This window comes from Mangifera indica, chromosome 3 (genome assembly GCF_011075055.1).
Source record: "Mangifera indica cultivar Alphonso chromosome 3, CATAS_Mindica_2.1, whole genome shotgun sequence".
Lineage (NCBI taxonomy): Eukaryota > Viridiplantae > Streptophyta > Magnoliopsida > Sapindales > Anacardiaceae > Mangifera > Mangifera indica.
The window spans coordinates 2,548,963-2,563,074 of record NC_058139.1 but is presented as its reverse complement, the minus strand read 5'-3'; the positions used below and the strand labels follow the sequence as shown (position 1 = coordinate 2,563,074).

Below are 14,112 nucleotides of genomic sequence, written 5' to 3'. Positions count from 1 at the left end.
TTTTGAAAAATTTACTTTTTCTCTCTTTCTAAGTTTCATCTTTGGTGATTTAGAGAATTCAAACAGTAATCGAGAAGAAGCAAAGGTTTTCTCTAGAAAGACGACCCTTCTTTATCCAAATTGAAGAGAAATAACGAAGGACGACACTTCATCTTGTTGTCCAAATGCAACAACGAAGCGTTGTCATGGGTGGTTATCCTTCTTGACCAAATCTAGAAGATGGATAGAAAGTGTCGACCGTAAATCAGAATGATGATGGTCAAAAAAGGGAAACAAACCCTAGAGGTGAAATATAAAATTTTCAAACTTTGATAATTGAGTGAAGTATTAGTTTTTAAAACTTAAGGGGAAATGTATAAATTTTAAGATTTTAGAATAAAATAACAATTTTATCCATACTTTTAATTAAAAAATTTGACCGCAGTTAACCTTTGAGTAGGTGTTTGAGTTTCTTATTTGTCGTGATATAATTTTGAGATTAAATTAAAACTAAGATGGAAAATAATCCATTTTTTATAAAATTATACTGGATTTTCTCTTTTCCAAAGAGATGTAGACAAAAAATTCTAAAAATTTGATATTGTATAACTTATTTTATCATTCATTTATCACTAATAATTTTAAATTAAAAATAAAATAACATCTAATAATATATTATTTAAATAATAATAACATAGTTTGAATAATTAGGAGAGAAATAAGACATGAAAGTTAAATATAATTAGTTAGAGAGAAGTATAATAAGGTAAGGCGTGTTATGAACGGATAACGTTTAGGTGGGAATTAGGTGGGAAGTATGCTTAAACATAGTTGAGAAGAGAAGTTACAAGTGTGATCAACACTAAAATCATGCACCAAACTAAATATTTTCGCGTCTTTGGTTAACATCTTTCCTATAGGTCCACAATCCTGAAATAATAAAATTATGTATATTTATTTTAAATATATAAATAGATATATATTTAATATGTGTCATCATATAATTAGATTATTTTAAATTAAAAATAATATAACATATAATCATATGATAATACAAATAAATATTATTTATTATTATATTTAAAATAAATATATATAATATTACTTATTTTGAACATAAGGAAAGAAACCCCTTTCCCGCGGGTAACTTATTTAGTTCAACATCACACCAAACTCATATAAACTATTAAAATATATCTAATTCAATATAAAATATTCGATTGGCCAAATCACTATTTCCCATCCAAGGTTAGATGGAACAATATCCATAACTCTCAATTTGAAAAAATATAATTTCCGACCCCATGTTAAATATATTTAAAAAACTTTAACATTTGTTGAAAAGATTAAAAAAAAAATAATCTAATAACACTTTACCTCAAAATTTTATTAAATAATTTTTATATCCCTATTTTATATTAATTTTAATTAAAATAATATAAAAAATTTTATAGTAAAAGTATAATTATAGGTGTCCATGATACATAATCATATATTTAATAGCAAACTTAATTTTTAAAAATTAAAAGGTGTTAGTAAATTTTCAAAGGATTTTGGAAATTTAAAATAAATTAAAAGTATTTTTAAAAATTTGAAAATTTCAATATACTTCTCAATAATTTTAAAAATAATTATTAACTAAACACAAAAATTAGATGTGTATATGTCATATAACAAATTATTGGGGTTATAAAATATTTTGAAAATATACCAAGTTGAATATGATAATTTTTGATAAAATTTATGAAAAATATTCATTTGTTCTTAATAAATTTTAAAAATTACATTTATATCTTACAATTCTATTCATAATTTAGTTTGATATAAGGTATTATTATTATTATAATATTTTAAATTTTAAAGACAAAATGATAATTAATTATATTTTTATTATAATATTTAAATAAAATAACATTTATCTTTCAGCTGTTAAAACTAATACTTGAGTTTGATAGATTAAAAAATAATTTTTTTGAATTTACAAATTTACAAATATGCCATTTGTCAAGCCTTGGTGGAAAATGTTCATTGGCCTCTTCAATTCAATCAAACGCACGAGCGAATCACGGCCTAAAATGTTTAGGACCTCTAAGTTATCGACTCTAATTGATTGCTCCATATTTTGACTTGACTTTCCTCTCTTCAACACTTCTATTGTACTCAACGTCTCTTTTAGGTATTCGGCTCGGTTGGTTGTTGCGAGTCACCGTGTCACAGGTGCTTATTGCCGCCTGAAGTGTGGATCCAGCACGGACCAATAATTGAGGAAAACGTCCATAGAAAATTTTCAACGAAAAATGATTGACCCACTTGAAATTTTGATGTGACGTTTCAACTAAACACGAGTGACGGTCAAGCTAAAATGGAGCACAGTGATGTGACATTTGAGCCCCCGGAGGGATTTTACAATTTTCTGTTCATGGCCATTCAAGATAAAACAGAAATCAGACAGAATTCAAAGAAAGCTCGTCATGATAATAAGGCCGATCAATCTGTATAAAAGTAAGCTGCCCAAGCGGCCGAGCCCACCACTGGTGAGTTGGTTGCTGTCAAGGCGTTTAAATTGGCCTGCAACAAACTTAAGGCCGCAACTTCAGTAATGGACTTAACTGTTCTAGTTGATAATGGAAGATTGAGTGTAGAGTTTGGCATGAAGGCCCATGTCAATAACTCTTCACCACAGAAGTCACCAACTCTGAGAACAATAGAATTGTAGAATCATACCCTTCCTCCATTGCTGTGGAGCTCTCTACTTGACCTCTAATGATGAAAAGCATCTCGCCCACTGGATCGCCTGATCCATTTGTGCACAAAATGGAACCTGAATAAAAGCATTGGATTTGATAAATGAATCAAATAACCTCCGGAAGAGTTCCTTTTTCAGCTACTTAATGGCATAAGCTAATAGGACTTCCACGTTGCCTCTGAATTTGCAGGTCTTGAGGCAATTGGCGGTGCCTCATTCACTCCTCTCCTCTGTATCTTTTCTCCTGACCCTCCACTCCTTCGGTCTAGCGTTTGTAGATTCAAATAGTATTATATGTACGAACAATATTATTTCAAATCAATATATATTTATTTTAAAACTTAAGAATAACCCATTATTATATTTGGAATTTTATTATAAATAGACAAGTTTTCAACGTGTATCATCCGATCTTGTCTTGTTACTGTCAATAGTAATAAAGGAAATGTGAAAATCAGAATTAAGATGGCAAAGGTTTTGACTATTTTTAATATTAAATGGTAAAAGTAATTATAAAAGATAAATATGAAAAAGACATACATAAAGAAAGACATATGAAACCATTTTTTTTCCATTCTAATTCTAAACACATGTAACTTTTATAAAAAGAAGAAAAAAAACACCATATAACATGTCCCATCTGATTTCTCTTTTAGACTTCCCAATCCCATTTGACACAATTATTAAACAAAAATTCCAAATACTTTGATAATTTCTGCTGCCAACTTCAAGTTTAATTTATAAAAATTACAACTTATATATTTTTTTTAATTATAAGGGAAAAACTTTGGTTTCTTTTGTATTCAATAAAGCCGGTGGCTGGATTATTTGACCCCATTCAATAAAGCTTATATATTATATGTCATGATAATCACATTTTATTACCAATGAGGGCAAGAAAGTTTGATGATGGAATAATTAGAAATGGCTGGAAAAGGAAAAAGTGGGAGATTTTCTGTGCTAATCACAGATTATCTTTAGTAAGTAAGAGCAACCAGGGTTTCATTTCCTGGTCTCAATATATATAATAATATGTCTATGTATAGTGCTCATTTACAAAGTTGCTGAATGAACGCATAACTATGAACGGGGAACACAAAGGAAGAAGCTGGCTAGAGAAAGAAAAACTCATGGAAGAAACAAAGAGCATAGTTTCGGCTTGTAATGGAGGGTCTGCAGTTGCTGTAAGTTCAGTTATTCATGTTGGAAGAGAAGAAGATGATGAAAGTACTCAGGAGCATCATCATCCCACCATTCCTGGGTGGTTTGCGGAGCATTGCCCACTATGGCCAGGTCAGTGAGATTACACTAACTATCTATTTTCTTACTTCATCACCATCTTTGTCATCTATGTAGAACTGGAAAAGATAAATGATAACTGGTTAGTTAAAATCTGGGTTAAGATTTTAAATCTATGGGGTTTTGTTCGAAAACAGTATCGTCAAGAGGATGATGTGTTTGACATTTGTTGCACTTGTTGATTTCAGGCTTTCCCGAGCACATTTCAATGTAAAATCAAGTTATTTTTCTTGACAACCGACACTTTCATAACACGCACTGGTCTTTTTTTTCTTTCCTTATTTTCTTTGATAAATAAGCACAAAGATCAGATTTAAAGCTGGCAAATTTCAGGCTTAAGCAAGGAGACCTAATCATATATATATATATATGAAACCCGAAATTTCTGAAACTTTTTAAGCGATGATTTTGCCTTGGGATAGTATGATTGTTGGTTACAGAACGATAATGAAATTGTCTGATGTATCTTGCAGGCCAAGCACACTTCTTAAAGGTAGAAAAAATTATATTTCAAGGAAAGTCTGAATTTCAAAGTATGATGGTGTTTCAGGTATATACACATATATATGATATTTAAATAAAATAAATTTTGATTTGGCAGTTTATTTTTGTACCTTCTCATGTGTTAAATTTGTGTCTGTTCATTGCATTTCATTATAACGTATTGTCCCATTGTAATATTTGCAGTCATCATCCTACGGCAAAGTTTTTGTTCTGGATGGAGCTCTCCAACTCACAGAAAAGGATGAGTTTTCGTACCAAGAAATGATCACTCATCTTCCTCTTTGCTCTATTCCCAATCCCAAAAAGGTTTCTCTTCTATCATAATGTATAATCATTTAAGGATCTTCCCAAATCCACTTCTATATAAATACAAACTATTAGACAGCGGTTTTCTATCTTCAAATCACTGGCCTGTCGTTGAATTTGTTTGAAATTTTAGGTGTTGCTTATTGGGGGAGGAGATGGTGGCATCCTACGTGAAATCTCTCGACATTCTTCGGTTGAGCAAATTGATATATGCGAGATTGATACGATGCTAGTGAACGTGAGTGGTATTTAATTCTTCAGCATTAGGATTTCAAAAACATGAATCATATGCCAGGATTATTCAACATCATGCCTGCACCAAAGTCAGCATTAACTTTCGGTATTATTATTATAGCACGGCCCTGTGAAAGTTGCCCCTTTTGACACAAAATTCTGACTGTAAATTTCGTATAATATGATATTATTTCAGGTGTATAAGGAATTCTTCCCTGAAATTGCTGTTGGATACGAGGACTCTCGAGTAAAACTTCATGTCAGAGATGGTAAATTCAGTTCTTCGCTAGTTTTTTTTTTTTTTCCTTGTTATTGCTAGCTTTTGCTCTATAATTACCCTGGAAGTTTTTTGTTGCAAAATTGTCAGGAACTAAATTTTTGAAGTCCGTTCAATGTGGTACCTATGATGCCATAATTGTAGATGCATTTGACCCAATAAGTAACCTCTCTTCCTCTCTTCTTTCTTCAAGAATATTTATATAATTTTCGGTCATAGATTTGTTAATTTGCCTTTCAAAATTCTTAACGGTTAATTAATGTAATGCGTGCAGGACCTGAAGATGAACTATTCAAAAGTTCCTTCTTTGAGTTGGTGGCAAAAGCTCTCCGCCCCGGCGGGGTGATGTGTATCCAGGCAGAAAGTCTATGGTATCCAGCCCTCAACATTGATGATCTCGTTGCAGACTGTCGCCGGAGATTCAAAGGCTCTTCCAGCTATGCATGGACGATCGTTCCAACATATCCAAGGCATGCATGCATGCATCCTCCTCATTTTTTCCTAATTTTCTCTGTGTTATATGTATTTATCTCCCATTTGTATAGTATTTAATTTAGAGCAACATCGTTTGAATTCATCAGTGGAGTAATAGGTTTCATGCTTTGCTCTACTGAGGGTCCATCTGTGGACTTCAAACATCCTGTCAACCCCATGGATCCAAAGCAAACTTTCGGAGTGGCAAAAGGGCCGCTGAAATTTTACGACTCAGAGGTATCTGCTCATCAAAGCACCCGTAATCTTCACCCATCTATGTATTAATTATGAATCTTCCTTTCTTTTTTGCTGCATATTCAGGTACATTCTGCGGCATTTTGTCTGCCATCATTTGCAAAGAAGTCAATGAACTCCAAAGTCATCCGAAATTAAAGTGAGAATGAAAGTGTAACCATTACAACTGAAACATTAAGGATTGACAGAATTGGTTTCAGCAGTAAGTAATGTGAGCAACGCCCAATATGTGCCCAGACTCCGGCCTCGGAAATCAGAATCAATGCTTTGACAGCAACTCAATTTAGACTCATTCATGTTTAATTTTTTGATAAAATTTATTGGTTTTACATTTAATTTGTTGGTCTATAAATCAAATTCAGGCAGTGTGACTTACGGTAATACAATAAACATGGAATTTTTGTTGTCAATTGAGACTGACTGTCAATAAATTAATAGTCATTCATCTTATGAATTGACGAATTTTGATTCTCTCCAAGTTTAGCCTTTAATTTTTGGGCAGTGGGATATTAGTAGGATTACAACAATTTCCTCTTCGAGGTTTGATGAAAGTTAATACATTCAAAAATTTCGAATCATAACAAAAAATTTGCCTAAATTCATCAAGTGATTATGTTCTTCTACCTCCCTGGTGGACTTGTAACAACGCAGAAGTCAGATTCTTATTCATGTTTGTTTTATGATTTAAACTGATGAGTTTTAAAGGACAGTCACCTGAAATACTGATAAGTGCAGACCTCCTCCTTGTTTTTCTATCCTCTCTAAACTGACTAAAATGCATGCAAATTCAGGATCCAGTTTTGTAATAAACTTTCTCATAGCCTCTAAACGCCAGAAATACAGGAATAATCAAATAGATTCAGCAGCAGGTATGAAGAGCAATACTCTTGAGCTGTTTGTTCCGAGCACCTCGGTTACAGAAAAGAAATAACATCAAACAAAATCCCAACATTATTATTCAAGCTTAACGACCAAAACTTTGCACTTTATCACAAATCAATCAACCAATACAGATAGAAAGACCATGAATAGGGATTAATTTTACTCCTTCGATGCTGTGTTTCAAACTACAAAAGCCAACTAGACCAAACAGTAAAATCTATAAGTATTCCTTCTTTGCTAGAAAAGACTACACTGATAATCCAAGGAGAATACCTAACCATCTACACAGTAGAACAATAGGCAATAGCAGTAATGCTTCAGAATTGACACACTGTTTGCACAAACTGAAGTCTTTAGCCTGCCTCAGGATAACTACACACAACAGTGAGATTCTCAAACCTTAACAAGAATAATGTGTTAAAGAGGAAGTGGCTCAGTGTCAAGATCTTTAAGATTTGTGGACATTATACACAAACAATGAGGAACAAAGAAATAAATGGCCATAAATATAAGAACTCCAAGATCAGCCTCTTCACCAACAGGTGCTCGACGAGGACTCACCCAGTATATCTGGCTAGCACACCATAAGCAATACAAGCTTGCTATAATCAACATTAGTTTCAATGACTGAACAGATTGATCTCTAGCTGACTTTACAGGCTTTACTCTGCATAGCAAAATTATCAGGCAATATAAGTCAGTTAACTACCAAATAAATTTCTGAAATATAACAGATTGATTGCATTTTTTCAAACCTGTGTATATAAATGAAGCCACCAATTAAGCAAGTGCACAAGAAGCCAACAACAAATACAGAATCTGGGTTTATAGGTGCTCGACCCTCCCACCAACCAGTGCTCAATATCCAAGTATACATTTTTGACTGACCATTTTCCTATTCAGTTAAAGATATTTGATCTATCAATATGATGAGAAAAATAAATCCACATGAGAAAAAAAAAATGTACCTAAGTTGAAAAAAAAAAAAAAAAGAAGAACAAGAACAAGAACAAGAAAATAAGAGGAAAGGGGTTCAAGAATTGGCCTCCGATACAAGCCAGAAAAGCTTCAAGGTCTTTCCTTAGAAATTGCTGCATGGTCAATTATCTAGTCTTATCTTTAAAAAAAAAAAAAAAATCCTGTCCTAGAAAAATTCCCACCTATCAGGGTTCTAAAAGTCTGCATTTACTTATTCCATTTCAACATTGCAAAAGTAGAGCTTATATTATAGAAGATAAGTAGTGGACGTCAGTACCCTAAAGCATTAAATTGAAATTCCCAGATTTCAATCATTCCACGTTAATTTTTCAATTAAAGGATGTTAGATTTATGAAATTTGCACCAAAAGCAAAACCATAACCACGCATATAAAACTGACTCAACAACTTTGCCAAATTATTTATTTACAATCCAAGGTAGAGAAAGAAGAGACAGGTTTATAACAGGAAGCTGACCCCAGAATAAAACTCTGATGAAACAGATTCAAGAATTTCCACCTAAGAATATGTACAACTAGATTACAAGATTAACCAAAAGAAATTCAGAGTGTACCGATTCTAATGATTCTAGCATAATTTAAAATTTTATCTCAATCCATGAGTATCTTGAGAAGTTTGTTTCACAAAATTTATCACTCTGAAGTGGACCAAATATTTTCAAAAGCTTAATAACTAAAATAAAGGCTTCCCTCAGAACAAACATGGGCACCATTTACAAATTAAAGAACTAAATTTAAAGAGGTAATTGTAACTAAAAAAAATAAAGAAATAGAAGTAAATGGTTCTTGTACAACAGATTTCTAAACCGTCATCTTCTCGTAATCTCGATAGCCATACATGGCAAACAACAAACAATTGTTCAATAAAAATGAAAGACAATACCGTATCCAACTCCAAATGTTACCTCAAATAAATGGTCAAGGAAAAAATGAGATAAAGAACCAGCAGAGACCAACAAGAAGCACTGCCTCCTTGACAGAGGCACCTGCACAATATAACCCCAATTGATAATAAAGTAAATCTCATTTGGAAAATAAACAACCCAGCTAGTCTATTGCAGTAGAAATAGGTATCATAATCCTGCCAAATGCCTCTCAATTACACAATCGATTTGGTTATCAAAATAGTACCATGAAACAAAACAGATCACACTGACAAAAACTATCGAAGTTAATATTTCCAATAATTCCAAAACATTAATAGCAACTTCAAAACAAAAAAAAAAGTCAAACTCAATGTTCCTTCTTTCCCATAACATCAACAAAGGACAAACCTTTACAACTTAAGCTTGTTGCATTCAAAATCAATCCTAATGAACCCAACAAAAACCTAAAGCAATCCTAATCATCAAAATATAACTTAGAGTACAAGAATAAAATCCAAATTCTGCACCAAAAAAAAAAAAAATAGAACTCACCCCAGAAACGGAATCAAGAAGTCCATTAAATAGCAAAAACCTGGAGAGCCAAGAATAAAGAATACACATTGGAAAGCCAAGAATCAAGATATAATAAAAAGGGTGGTGAATGGCCTCGGCTATAGCGGAGCCGAAGGAGTCAGAGAAGAAGGAGCCGAGCCATTCAGAGAAGGAGCCGATGTCAGGACCAAAGAAGGCGTTAATGGTGTAAGTAAAGATGTGGTGGGCGTTGAATCGGCCATTAGAAACTCGCATAAGTCCCAACCCCGATCCCATCGCATACATCATGTGAGGACCTGGGCCTGGCATGACTACCCTGTAAAAGGAAAATCCGATTAAACTGTGAAGATCCCCACTTTATTCAAATATTCTAATTGCTGTTGGCGCATGAAAGAGCATGGACTGGTCTCTCTCCCTATCTGAGTTTCAACATAGAACAACATTGTAGTTGATCATTGAATAAAATAGAAAAAGAAAAGAATTTTCTGATTAAAAGGATGTAGTATGCAATAACCTGATGTAGGGTTATGAAGAAAATTGTAAGAAATTGGATGCAAAAACACTGGGTGAGTGGGTGTTGGCTCGTTGATGAGGGTTGACTGTGTAGGCTTTAGCTGCCTCAAAAAGTAAGAACACAAGAGGCAGCTTTCGCTCCATTTTTATATCTTCTAATCGAATGAACTGTGATGAAATGACTTTTCCACCCTTTAAGTTGACCTTTCTGTTAAATTTATTAAATTTTTAATAAATCTCAATTCTCTATAGCCCCTCTTTTTCAGTATCACTGAAAATATTTATTAAAAATAAAACATAAACTTAAAAAAAAAAAAAAAAGCCTTTATATATGTCTAATAATTCATTTTAGATTAAATCGGTTATACTAAGTAAATAAAATTTTGAATCCGATAATTTATCTCGTCACCAAAGTATTATATAAATAACAAATTTAATTTTATTATCTTGTCAACGGATTTCAAATTTACCTTTTATTTATTATTTAGGTATTTTTCACTTTTTTTCAATCAAATTATCGTTACTTTTAAATATCTTATATATCATTCCCAGGATTCTCTTTCGTAGGGTTTTGGTTTCTATAGTCACTTTAATGACATGAAACTCGAAGAATAATTTTCATGAATATTTTTACATAAAAAAATAATACATCAAATTTTAATAATTTAATTTTTATACAAACATTAAATTTAACATAATAATAAAGAAATTATGTTAACATTTTTTTTAGAAGGCATACCCTAATTTTTCGGCTTATCACTTAAACTAATTTATCCTAATTATTAAAATTGATAACCATTCATCTATCTTAGGAACTAACTAGCCTATGCCCATGAATTAGACGGGGCCAATTTCAAGTCTTTAACCTAGCTAATGAGCAATAACCTTCATGCCCATTTGGTCATAAGCCCACATTACCAAGCCTGGCCAGTAATCATCATGTACTGTTAGACCATACTCTGATCTGACCTAAATTTTTTTGTTCTAGCCCCAAACGTTTTGCCATGGACCAAATAAATGAGCCTCACCCAAAGTTTCTTAAATCTCAAATTAATACTCATTAAGTATATGCTATTTTTGCCCATTTGGTCATAAATCCAATAAACTTTGAAACCTCAAACCTCAAACTTTGCAAATGAATAATCCTAAAAAACTAATAATTGAGATTGAACCAGAACTTAGTGGAAAGGTGTTGCTTTGCCAAAGGAAGATTCATGTTTGAGTTCTGCATTGCATGAAGAAGTTGAAAATGATACATTGTCAAAGGGTGAAAAAAATGTTTTTGGATCAAATCTTTTGTAGAAATATGTAATTTACTTTTTAAATAACGATAATAACTATTTTTTTCTTAATACTTATATGATTATGTTAATATTTAAAAGTTAAGGCAACGTCATTATATTAACACATTATGATAGGACGAGATAAGATTCAAGACATTTTTAAGAGAACCTACTTAATAAAAAATAATAATTATCTTGAATAGATAAGAATTAAAAGGATCGTACTTTATTTCTCTCCTTTCACACACACACACACACAAAAAAACTCTTTATTTATGACACCGTTTTATAGAACATGCTTATCAAATAATTCTGATCCCATATTATTTTCATGTTACATTCGTTCCCGTCAACCTCCATTACCATTTATTAAAATTAAATTACTTTATTCCATCTAAAAAGCAATAAGTATTATTCTAGGCTTTTTAAAAATTCATTATTATGAGCAAGAATTTTGATAATTATTATTAACTTCAAAAAATAATAATAATAACATTCATAAATCAAAACAAATTTTCTCTAACAATATAAAAATAATACTATATATATTTTAAATACATAAATGAATATATATTTATATGTATCATTATATGATTAGATATTATTTTATATTTATTTAAAAATTATTTAATTATATTATAATATATATAATTATATATAATTTTATTAAAAATTTAATTAACAATAATATAAAGCATAAATTAGTAATATATTTTCGGATACGGGACCCATTAAAGATATTCCGATCAAATAGATCACATGTGAAAAATGGAAAATTCTAAGTGGTGGCGATCGCATTAATGTGGAATGGAACGACCAACCGAAAAGCGGCGTTGTGGTGACGTGGATTGTCGACTGTGTTGGCGAAAACACATAAGAAATTAAATGTGTGAAAGGAGAGTTGGATGAAACATCCCTGTTCCCTAGATTTTATCTTCATTGGTTTCTCCAACTACATTATACCCTTATTCTTTAAATTATTTACGTTTCCGCCACTCTCATTCTTCTTTGTAGTGCTCTCAAGTCTCAACTACTATTTCTATATCAAAATTTCAACATTTAAATATTATTAAATACATTTTTGAATTGCAGAGGATTAGCCACTGAAGTATCATAAATCAGGTTAAGCTTTTTTTTTTTTTCTTGAAATTAAGGAAATTTTCTTTTACCTTATGTCTACTAGAAAATGAGAAAGGTTATTTTGGTAAATAAAATAGATGGTCTTATCCAAAATATGGATGCCAGTTTGCACATGCAACGGCGTGGTCGAGCAGCCGCATGCATTGTCGGTTCAATCTCTCTCTTTCTTTTACCAAATATTTTTTTATTTTTTATAATTTCCATCCATTGGCCTTCTTCTTTTCACCACACCAGCTGTTATCTATCAGCCCACAGCTCATCTTCTTCCTTACCTTAAACATCTCATACAGGATGTCTCTGCCCGACAAATTCCTTCTTTTTGTAATAGGTTTATTGAAGAACAATGGGTCCATTATCGATAGATTAAGATTGATTTTTCTTTTTCAAGATAAACAGATCCCCATCTTCGCCAATAAATAAATTTTAAAAAATATAAAATGACTTGGTGGTCAAAATAAAAATAAATTAAATAATTAAAATATTATTTATTTGAGGATAATGTTAATTAATGTGATAATACCTGAATAATTAGGTATTGCGTGGCGTAAGAGATCAATCTCTGTTTGAGATTTTGACCCAATCAGCAAATTTTATATCTTTGATTGATGGTGATGCTTTTTACAGCTAATGAATTTTTATTCCCAATAATTATAAAATAATAAAAATATGTATGTTAGTATGAATATTAATTCATATTATTATATATAATAAAGTTATTTTAAATTATAAAAATCATAATTTTATATAAAAATATGTTTTAAACACAATAGCAGAGTCACTGTAAACACAAATACAAAAATATTTTTGTAAAATATAAAAATATTTTTATAAAAGCTTGAGTGCGAGAATGCGCACTCGCACTTCATGTTTTTATATAAAAATATGTTTTAAATATTTTTATAATATTCATATAAAAATATTTTTATATTTATATAAAAATATTTTTTTATAAAAAGCATGTTATATAAAAAAATTTATACATATATTTTATATAAAATGAAAGAAATGTACGCATTCGCACTTGTACTTGCACTTTGCATTCACACTTGTTCTTGATTTCCAGAAAATCACATTTATACTTTTTCGTTTAGATTTTACATTAAAATTTATTCTACTTTTACTAATACAATAGATATTTACTGTCTATACAGTTAATGTAATACAATAAAACAAATTTTGATATAAGATTAGAATAAAAAAGAGGAATGCAGTTTTATGAAAATCAAATACAATTACAAGTGTAAATACGAGTGCAAATGTAAATACGAAGAGCTAGTGCATACATGTGAGAATATATGTATTTCTTTCACTTTATATATAAATAGTTATATAAAATTTTTTATATAAATATGATATACAAATATTTTTATACAACTATTATAAAAATATTTATATAAACATATTTTCATATAAAAACATGAAGTGTGAGAATGCTTGCGTGCACATTTCATGTTTTTATATAAAAATATTTTTTTATTTTTATAAAACCATTTTCGTATTCGCAATCAATTTCTAAGAAATTATGTTTTTACTTTTCGTTTTGATCTGATATCAGAACTTGTTCTACTTTTATTAAGATAACAAATATTCACATTCTACACAATTAATATAATCGATAACTAAACAAATACACAAAATTAAACATTTCTCATAAATTAACATTCAAAGTTTTAAACTTTTATCTGCGAAAGTTTTTATAATAAGTTTTCAACAAAAAATTGAATTTATTATGGTATACGTTATCAGAGTATTTTTATATTCAATAAAATGATGCACTGTTAAAGTGTATTATTGTTGACTGTATC

The 14,112-nt window shown here is 30.6% G+C and overlaps 2 protein-coding genes across 3 annotated transcripts; one reads left to right on the top strand and one right to left on the bottom strand.

Moving 5' to 3' along the window:
* The first annotated feature begins 3,755 nt into the window (after nucleotides 1–3,755).
* On the top strand, nucleotides 3,756–6,545 carry LOC123210134 (spermidine synthase 1-like). Its single transcript, XM_044628357.1, has 9 exons — nucleotides 3,756–4,018; nucleotides 4,498–4,574; nucleotides 4,712–4,834; nucleotides 4,968–5,072; nucleotides 5,265–5,337; nucleotides 5,436–5,507; nucleotides 5,620–5,815; nucleotides 5,927–6,056; nucleotides 6,141–6,545. Exons 1-9 carry the CDS (start codon nucleotides 3,808–3,810, stop codon nucleotides 6,210–6,212), a joined length of 1,059 nt encoding a protein of 352 aa, XP_044484292.1. The 5' UTR covers nucleotides 3,756–3,807; the 3' UTR covers nucleotides 6,213–6,545.
* Nucleotides 6,546–7,094: 549 nt separating this feature from the next.
* Nucleotides 7,095–10,027, bottom strand: LOC123210135. Of its 2 annotated transcripts, none has more exons than XM_044628358.1 (5): nucleotides 9,886–10,027; nucleotides 9,372–9,687; nucleotides 8,859–8,939; nucleotides 7,712–7,851; nucleotides 7,095–7,623 (listed from the first exon to the last, which is right to left on the bottom strand). In XM_044628358.1, exons 2-5 carry the CDS (start codon nucleotides 9,678–9,680, stop codon nucleotides 7,374–7,376), a joined length of 780 nt encoding a protein of 259 aa, XP_044484293.1. In that variant the 5' UTR covers nucleotides 9,681–9,687; nucleotides 9,886–10,027; the 3' UTR covers nucleotides 7,095–7,373. The 2 variants fall into 2 exon arrangements, with proteins under 2 accessions (XP_044484293.1, XP_044484294.1); XM_044628359.1 differs by having other exon boundaries at nucleotides 9,372–9,790; nucleotides 9,886–10,016.
* Nucleotides 10,028–14,112: the final 4,085 nt, after the last annotated feature.

Bases quoted from the DNA above. Each gene is read 5' to 3' on its own strand.
- LOC123210134 (XM_044628357.1), top strand. From the start codon at position 3,808: ATGAACGGGGAACACAAAGGAAGAAGCTGGCTAGAGAAAGAAAAACTC. The intron at 5,508-5,619 runs GTAACCTCTCTT...TAATGCGTGCAG, and splicing joins AGATGCATTTGACCCAATAA to GACCTGAAGATGAACTATTC. The intron at 6,057-6,140 runs GTATCTGCTCAT...CTGCATATTCAG, and splicing joins TGAAATTTTACGACTCAGAG to GTACATTCTGCGGCATTTTG.
- LOC123210135 (XM_044628358.1), bottom strand. From the start codon at position 9,680: ATGCCAGGCCCAGGTCCTCACATGATGTATGCGATGGGATCGGGGTTG. The intron at 8,940-9,371 runs GTGAGTTCTATT...TATATTGTGCAG, and splicing joins TTCTTGATTCCGTTTCTGGG to GTGCCTCTGTCAAGGAGGCA. The intron at 7,624-7,711 runs GTTTGAAAAAAT...TTTGCTATGCAG, and splicing joins GGCTTCATTTATATACACAG to AGTAAAGCCTGTAAAGTCAG.